We start from the raw sequence: 9,000 nt of genomic DNA, 5'->3' as shown, positions 1-9,000 counted from the left end.
ACTTGGCACAAAGTTGGTTCAATTTAGTAAAAAGCTTGGATGTAGTTGCACTAGTTACTTTCATTTTGCTGTAGCTTAGCTTGCTACATTTCTGAGGGTGATAGCTTTGATGTAGTGAAGCTTCATTTAATATTAGAGTAACTAGTAGCTTAGCTCACTACACTTTCCAAGTAGCTTGCCCAACACTGGTCTTGAACTCGATGTACACTGCCACCTCATCCTCGGGCTGCAAAGTTTCATCACTGGAGTCCTCCACGTCAGTGACAAATATGATGATGGGATCAGAGGGGTATTCCAGGTAGGAGGTTCAACAAACTGAGTCTAATCCTGAACTCTGAGTTGACTTACCCTGAGATGGGAAACTCTGAGTATCCAGTTCCAGAACAGCTGATTTGAATTAGTTCAATCAACTCTGAGTAGGTACACCTTGAGTTAAGCGCATGCACAACCACAATAAAAAGCTATCATCAGTGGAGCCCCAATACCTCGATTCACCATGGCAACCGGAGAGAAAAAGCAATCAGCTTATTTTACACCCGTGGTGTGGTGTGGTGTTTCGTAAAAAAAGTAACACCGCTAAAGCTGCCAAGGAGAGAGAGGCAGCATGTGAAATTTAGCAAGCAGAATTGTCTTTGACGGGATGGTAGTGGCTTAGTGGATAGAGCAGGCGTCCCATATATGGGGCATTCTACCGAATGTGTGCAAAGTCAGGCTGGAAATATTTTGAAATTTTGTATGTTTTATTTCCAAAACTTTGTCCCTATATATATTGTACCATATGTAAAGATCACATATCTAGTAAAATGACTGTAAATTTTTATATTGTATTTTCAGACTGTTTTGGAATGTTTTTCCTCTCCCAAAATTTGTCACTACCGAAACATATAGTATTATATTCTACAAAAAAATATATATCAACCTGTTATGCCTGTTCCTTCCCTTGTCTAAAGATTTAAATTTTTACAAATTTTGACTGAAGGTTTTCACAATTAAATCTATAAAAATTAATATTTTAACAAATTTCGAAGTTCAAATTATAGAATTCTTCAAAATCTAAATGCAATCTTTCTTTGTAAAATGCATAACGCTGATCAGATTGATTTCAGAGTTAATAACTGATGAAACAGAACATAAATGTAACCGATTAGCATCATAATACTTTAGTTGATAACTCAATATACTTTATTTTTTACAAAACACCCAGTGTTTCAGTAGTGACTGTCCTGTTTCGGTAGTGACCACTATACTGTTTTTAAGGTTGCATCATGTTTCCTCAAATGTATGCCTTATGGTGGGAATATTACAAAGACAAAGACAAATGTTTTGTGGTCAATAAAACAATTTAATTTTTGAGAGAGCAGAGTAGAGTAGAGTAGAGTAGAGAAGAGTATTGTGGAGCAGAGTATAGTAGAATAGAGCAAAGTAGAGCAGAGTATAGTAGAGTAGAGCAAAGTAGAGCAGAGTAGAGCAGAATAGAGTAGAGCAGAGCAGAGTAGAGCAGAGAAGAGCAAAGTAGAGTAGAGTAGAGCTGAGTATAGTAGAGCAGAGTAGAACAGAGCAGAGTAGAGCAGAATAGAATAGAGCAGAGTAGAATAAAGTAGAGCAGAGTAGAGCAGAGTAAAGCAGAACGGAGTATATCAGAGTAGAGCAGAGTAGAGCAAAGTAGAACAGAGCAGAGTAGAGCAGAATAGAGTAAAGCAAAGTAGAGTGGAGCAGAGTATAGTAGAGTAGAGCAGAGCACAGTAGAACAGAGCAGAGTAGAGAACAGAGCAGAGTAGAGCGGAGTAAAGCAGAACAGAGTATATCAGAGTAGAGCAGAGTAGAACAGAGCAGAGCAGAATAGAGTAGAGCAGAGCATAGTAGAGTAGAGCAGAGCCGAGTATAGGGGTGTGGCAGAGCAGTGCAAAGTAGAGCAGAGCAGAACACAGCAGAGTAAAGCAAAGTAGAGCAGAGTAGAGCAAAGCAGAGCAGAGTAGAACAGAGTATAGAGTATAGCAGAGCAGAGTATAGTAGAGTAGAGCAAAGTAGAGCAGTATATAGTAGAGTAGACCAGAGTAGAGCAGAGCAGAATAGAGTAGAGTAGAGCAGAGCAGAATAGAGTAGAGTATAGTAGAGCAGAGCAGAGTAGTGCAAAGAAGAGCAGAGTACAACAGAGCAGAGTAGATTATAGTATAGTAGAGTAGAGCAGAGTAGAGCAGAATAGAGTAAAGCAGAGTAGAGTAGACCAGGGTAGAGTAGAGCAGAGAAGAGCAAGACTTTGGACCACAAAATTATGGGGTTTAACTACTGACCATTCCGTTTTGTCACTACCGAAATGATCATGTCACTACCGAAACTTTACCGTATGTTTCGGTAGTGACTGTTTCGGTAGTGACAATCCTAGCTATTTTTCAGGATAACTAAAGAATGCTAGCAGTCACATGGCTAACAAGCACATGTTTGAAGAGTTGTTCACACAGAAAAACATAATATTTTGCATAAACCCCCCAGATTTTTCATAATTGAAGAGAACATGTGTTCGGTAGTGACAGTTTTAAAAGTTACACACTGATTTTCAGACTTTGGAAGACATTTATTTAAAAAAGGATGGGAGTCAGCGACTTACCATTCAGCCATGTGGGACGGGGGTGCAGTACTACCCCCCTTCTCAGAAATTATGGGGTGTGGCTAAAATCCAGACTCAACCAGAGCATTAAAACTCTTGTGTTTCAGTAGTGACATGAAAACAAGGGACACTATCTTTTTAGCATAGTTTCTTAATTTAAAAATTAATCCCACAATACATCTAAATCTTTCAACTTGTGTTTAAACTTAATCACAAAGATGTTTTAAATTACACTTTTGAAAAAAATATGAAAAATGTTTTAAGTGTTATTTACATGAATTGAATTTTAGAGCTCATGGTTGGGGACAGCTACTTCCCAATAGAAAGTACCCTATAAATGGTGATTTTGTATTTATTTAGCTTATCACTTTTTCATTTAATGTCCTGGGTTTAAATAGGTCATAACATAATCTTTGTAAATATCTATGTCTGAATACTCAATTATATCATTTTTGTTGTTTTTTTGTCAAGGGACAGCACTTTGCACAAAATCGGTAGAATGCCCCATATATGGCTTTTGCCGCAGCGGCACGGATTCGACTCTGGCCTGTGGCACCTTGCTGCATGTCACTCCCTCTGTCTCTCTCCCCCTTTCATGCTTAACTGTCCTGTCAGTTTAAGGCAAAATGCCTTAAATGATGACTTATTAGAAATTTTAATTTGAATTTGCCTCATAGGGCTTTACAGCATACGACATCCCTCTGTCCTTATGACCCTCGCAGCGGATAAGGAAAAACTCCCCAAAAAAAACTTTTAACGGGGAAAAAAATGGTAGAAACCTCAGGAAGAGCAACTGAGGAGGGATCCCTCTTCCAGGACGGACAGACGTGCAATAGATGTCGTACAGAGCAAATCAACATGATAAATTAACAGTAATCAGACAGAGAGAGAGACAGAGACAGAGAGAGATGCAGGACAGATGGTAATGACAGTAGCTTACAACAACATTAATTAAAGTAATAATATTATAATAATAATTACGGCTATTGTGGTACAATATGTTGAAAGTATATATTAATATTTGATAGTATACATATGTGACAATAATCATATGTGTATAATAACAGTAGAAGTATGACTAATGATAACAGCAGCAGCAGAAGGCATCTGGCAGGACCACGGCAGCAGCACAACCACACACGTCACACTATCCAGGCACCGCTGCAATATAAGTTGACCTGCGAGACAGTGGAGCCCAAAGGCTCCGGAGAAGAGGCCGAGTTAGTGACATGCAGTACAGCCAAGTTAGCAAGATGTAGTAACAGGACATGAGTGTTACACATAAACATATGTGTGTATATGTATATATCTATTCATATATAGGCTAGTATACACATTTTTACCTGTTACACAGCTTTTTTGGACACGCAACCTGGTACAGGGCCCGGATTTAGAGGTTCCGTTTCACCTGATCTGCGTGTAATTGTGGTAAGGCAACTAACGACAACTGCAGTTTTTCCAATGGCCACTTGAGGCCGGCTCCAAAAGTGAGTCAATCCCCATTGACACCCATCGTAGAAGGCAGAAATAAACATGTACAGGCTGGTACAAACAATGTTTTTGGTCACTGTGGGTTAATTTCCCCATTCATGACTACTGTACAGGGGGTGAATTTTGACATAACTTGCCTGTTTAAAAAATTTACCAAGGTTTAAAGTTACACTTAATTAAGGGCATTGCCACTTGGAGTGACAGGATGTCTGCAAGACGTCACTGCTGTCTATAACTTAGATCCACCCCTCGCTTCTCCAAAGCTCCTCCCTCCCTCTCATCCAAATTTAGTCAGGTGGGAGGGTGAATCTGAGGCATCAAAACAGCAGTTCACAAACCAATGGATGATGTCGGGTGGCTACGTCCATTATTTTATACAGTCTATGGAGGTAACCAGAGCAGGTGTAGGGATCCATGGGAAGGATCCTTTATGTTGATAACTAACTCTTGAGGTGCACTAGGGCTGAACAATAATCTATATCACAATAATAAATTTATTATTTTTATATTTATTAAATTTATTTAGGAATGTTTCTTCTACATTAATGTATATCACAATATAGCAAATTGATGCAGAATCATTTCAATACTCACTATCATGTTAAATGCAATGCCCTGTGTTGCAGTGTTATGCATTACATTGCACCAAGCTCTTCCCACATGTAAAACCAGCAACTACCAACTAATAATTATTTTGTCACTTTTTACTTACAATATCCTTGGGATCGTTGTTTTGGGAAATAAAACACTCACATTATGCTCTTTTTGCCTTTTTGTTTTAGTTCTTTCATAAGCAGTTCCAAAGTTCCTGTTGATGATATTTTAATTAATGGAAGACAACTACTTTGGTGTTATTTTCAAGGCCCAAGTGTGGCAGAATATTTTGAATATTTTTAAAGTCATAAAGATTATCAGCATATATAACATTTTATTTGCTTTCAGTACCACACTCTCTCTCTCTGTCTCCGTCTCTGTTTCTGTCTCTAGGTGGATGGTATTAAGACAGAACTTCCTGTCCTTCTTGAAGAAGGAAGCATCTCCATAATAAAATCTGGAATTAGAGGCATACTCCAGAGTGATATCGGTGTTGAAGTCACTTTTGATTGGTGTACACTTGTCATGGTGTCCATCAGCAGCAGTTACTATGGTAATGTTGCTGGGCTCTGTGGCAACTACAATGGCAACATAGAGGATGAGCTAACAACCCCCAGAGGCAACACAGCTGTTAATGTGACAGACTGGGCAGGGTCATGGAGTATCGAAGACTACGACCCATTCTGTTACCATTACTGTGAGGGCAACTGTCCTCAGTGCTCCGAGGAGAACCGCATAAGGTAATGTTATGTAATATCAAGTTTTATATTAACCTAAATAACCAGTATTTTTAGGGCCAGAGCATGAACAACACGAGGACCCTCTTGTGAAGCAAAGAATTATCATTATTAGTGTGTGAGCACCAACCACAATTATTGTTAGTATTAGGCCCTGAGAACAGAACATAGGAGTTGTTCAGTGGTGTTCATTATGTCTTCAGTTTCTGATAATCACTTTAGTTGTTCTTTTATCTCAGACATGTATTAAGGTGTTACATACCTTTGTAGGCTTCTTGACATGTTTCAGTGGAAACTTCTGCCTTCCTCAGAAGTGTCACTTAGTGGTGGTTGTGACGCGTCTTTATCAGCTGATAGATGTAAGGGAGGCGTGACCATCCTGTCAGTTTTGACAGGACGATTACGCCTCCCGCTGTCCGTCCGGAGGAAAGTAAGGTAAGGCAGCGGGGCCCAGGGATGGTGAACAGGGACGAGGGGGGATACATGCTCTCCCACACCTGGATCAGCGTCCTGGAGAGGGGGCGGATGGACAGCGAGAGGCGTGATTGTCCTGTCAAAACTGACAGGATGGTCACGCCTCCCTAACATCAGCTGATTGACATATCAGCTGATAAAGACATGTCACAACCACCACCAAGTGATACTTATGAGGAAGGCACAAGTTTCTGCCAAAACATGTCAAGAAGCCTAAAAAGGTATGTAACACCTTAATACATGTCTGAGATAAAAGAACAACTTAAGTGAGAACATAGGAGGTCACGAAGGCCTCATTGAGACTGAAGAAATTATTAGGGCCTGAGCAAAGACCAGTGTGAGCATCCTATTATAATCTCAATATTTATGATTAGGGCATGAGCACTGTGTTGTAATTGCTTAATTTATTATTATTTTACAAAAAGAATTGCATTTTTGTGGGGCTAAATGGGCTCGAAAACTCAGGACACTTTGCACGTGCATCAATAAAAAAATCTTTTATTGGTTTCATGCCTGAGAATGACTCAATAGTGCCCCCTAGGAAATTTTGTAGAAGCAGACCCTGTGGGATGTTTCACTTGGAGTTATGAAAATTGGAAGGTGCCTGTAACATCCTAAGACTTAGAGTAGACTATAGTAGTCTATAAAGTAAATAATCATCACAATCAACAATTTTTTACACAAAATTTAAAAACACTGTTCTCTGAATAAATAAAATTACAAACCAACCTGCTAGAGAGCTGGAGGGCTACTGGTGATTTTATGCCACACTGGCTTACTCGTTAAGCTTTAGGGTGGGTTTTTGCCAAAGTTAGTCTGGCTGTATTGAGATAATTTATAAGTGATTTAATTTCACAACAGTGACAAACAATGCTAAGGCTTAGGGCAAACGCTATTGTTACCTGGTTGTCCATGATTGCAGGTCAGGAAGAGAAGAATTGACGCCATGAGCCAAATTGAAAAACTAAAGTATAAGAATATTAAAAAGATGTAGGAAAAAAACATGTCTTGCAAAAAGGACACTTACCTGGACAGAGGGCAAAATGGCAGGTGGTGCAGCACCACCCGGGGTCTATCTGTCCACATGACATCTAAGAGATATCCTTAACCCAACAGGAAGTCAGTCAGTCAGTCAGAACTTGTCACTTTGTGGCATTTTGCCATTTTTTGGTATTTAACAAACTCCTTCCAGAGATTTTGCTTGATTGACTTTAGATTTTGGCAGTATAATCTAAAGACCTTGTTGATGCTACATTGTGAAGCTTTTAAGTTTTTGTCAAACAGCACGGCTAAGGCTTTAAATTCCCATGTTTTGCCATGAAACAGGAGGGAATTTTTAACTCTTCAGTACATGATTAAATCTCCCCCAAACGTCACATGGTTGAGATGGAATTGACCTAGGGGCCAATATTGACTGGCAACAGGAAATTACATTTTATAATCTGATGACCCATCATCACTGGTTCTAGCAAATTGATCAGATCCACATGGGCAGAAAAACCTCAAGACCCTATTGATGCCTTATTGTGAAGTTTTTGTCTAACAGCATTGCTGTGGCAGTGCAGTTAATTCCCAGGTTTGAACAAGACATAGGAAGCTGAGCTTCAAGGCCTGAAGACAGCTACAGACCAATTTACAATCATAGTCATGGTGCCACCTACTAGCAACAGGAAATTGCATGTTTTATACCTCGATTTACTTCTTGTAGCAGGTTAACCAGAGCCACCTCAAATTTGCTCAGAAAGCTCTTAAGACCTTAATGATACTCAAAAGTAAAGCTTTTAAGTTTTCAATAAACGCTGTTACGATAGCGATGCATTTTTCTCCATGAAACAGGATGCTGTTATTGAGGGGCTAGGGATGCTTGAAAACTCACAAGACTTGGTACACCCATCAGAAGCACTTAAACGTGTTATCTGATTTGGTTTTTATGCTTAGGTGTGCCAAGGGGGCTTGTTAGCGCCCCCTACAATATTTAAATGAAGCAGTCCTCATTGCATATTTTACCAAGAGGTACACAATTTGGTGTGCACATGTATCACCTCTAGGCTTAAAAAATCTCTTGTGGCCATGCTGTAAAGTAAACAGGATGTCGGCCAACTTAAACTTAGTGTGAAGATTAATGCTGAAAACAGGCTCCATACTTAATATTACATGCCAACCCCTACTAGCAGATTAACTTCATTGACCCAATCTCAAGACCGTCTTGATGCTAAATGGCAAAGCTGCTGAGTTATCATCAAACTGCATTGCTTTGGCAGTGCAGCAAATTTTACTGTTTTGACAGAACACAGAAAGCTGTTGAAACTTGACTTTACATAATCCAATGTGCCACAAGTTTCACATTGTCCAGTCCTGAAGATATCTACATACTCAAATTGACTCATAGTCATAGTGCCCCCTCTGGGCCTGTCATCACTACTTACATCAGATTTCCATGTTTCACCACAAAACAGGAAGTGGTTTGAAATGCTACTGTTCAAGGTCCAGTCTACCCCAAACTTTATATGTTTAATAAAAGTCCTGACCTGAAGACGTCTACTTACCAGGATTTACTTACAGTTAGAGTGCCAACTACTGGCATATAATGACATATTTTATATTTTGATTAACTCCTCCTCCCAAGTTGACCAGACCCACCTCAAATTTGTTTTGAAGAGTGTGAAGACCTTAAGGAAGCTTTATTGTGAACATGGTGACTTTCTATTAAGTGGCATTGCCATGGGTTAGCAGCCATTTTGCACTTTTTGCTACAAAACAGGAAGTTGTTCTAAATTCAGCATAAATTGTCGAGTCTGCTCCAAACTAATAATGCTCAATAGGACTCTTCTCATCATATCTACCTGGCGAAACTAAGTTACAGTGATGGCGCCTGTGTTTGGCTCTGCCACTGCCCAGCTTTCCCGTGGGTTCCTACCTATTCTTTGTATTGCTCTGTTGGGGGGGGGTGTCATTACGCGACGCCGCTGAAACGATCACTTATAGCCTCTCTTTGGCGTTTGAGCAGCTTTATAAAACTCTTGAACATGTAATGGCTCCTTAATTAGCAAGTTGACTTTACATAGACGGCATATCTTTTCAATTTCTCCTGACATTGTG

At 39.6% G+C, this 9,000-nt stretch overlaps 1 protein-coding gene across 1 annotated transcript in view; it reads left to right on the top strand.

The window, feature by feature from the left end:
• Positions 1-9,000, top strand: part of LOC126391193 (IgGFc-binding protein-like) — an 88,814-nt gene that overhangs the window by 39,369 nt on the left and 40,445 nt on the right. The window contains exon 11 of the mRNA XM_050045766.1: positions 5,084-5,430. Coding sequence (XP_049901723.1) covers positions 5,084-5,430 — 347 coding nt within the window. The remainder of the gene's footprint in view (positions 1-5,083; positions 5,431-9,000) is intronic.

Source organism: Epinephelus moara, chromosome 6 (assembly GCF_006386435.1).
Source record: "Epinephelus moara isolate mb chromosome 6, YSFRI_EMoa_1.0, whole genome shotgun sequence".
Classification (NCBI taxonomy): domain Eukaryota; kingdom Metazoa; phylum Chordata; class Actinopteri; order Perciformes; family Serranidae; genus Epinephelus; species Epinephelus moara.
This window is presented reverse-complemented; position numbering and strand designations above follow the sequence as displayed.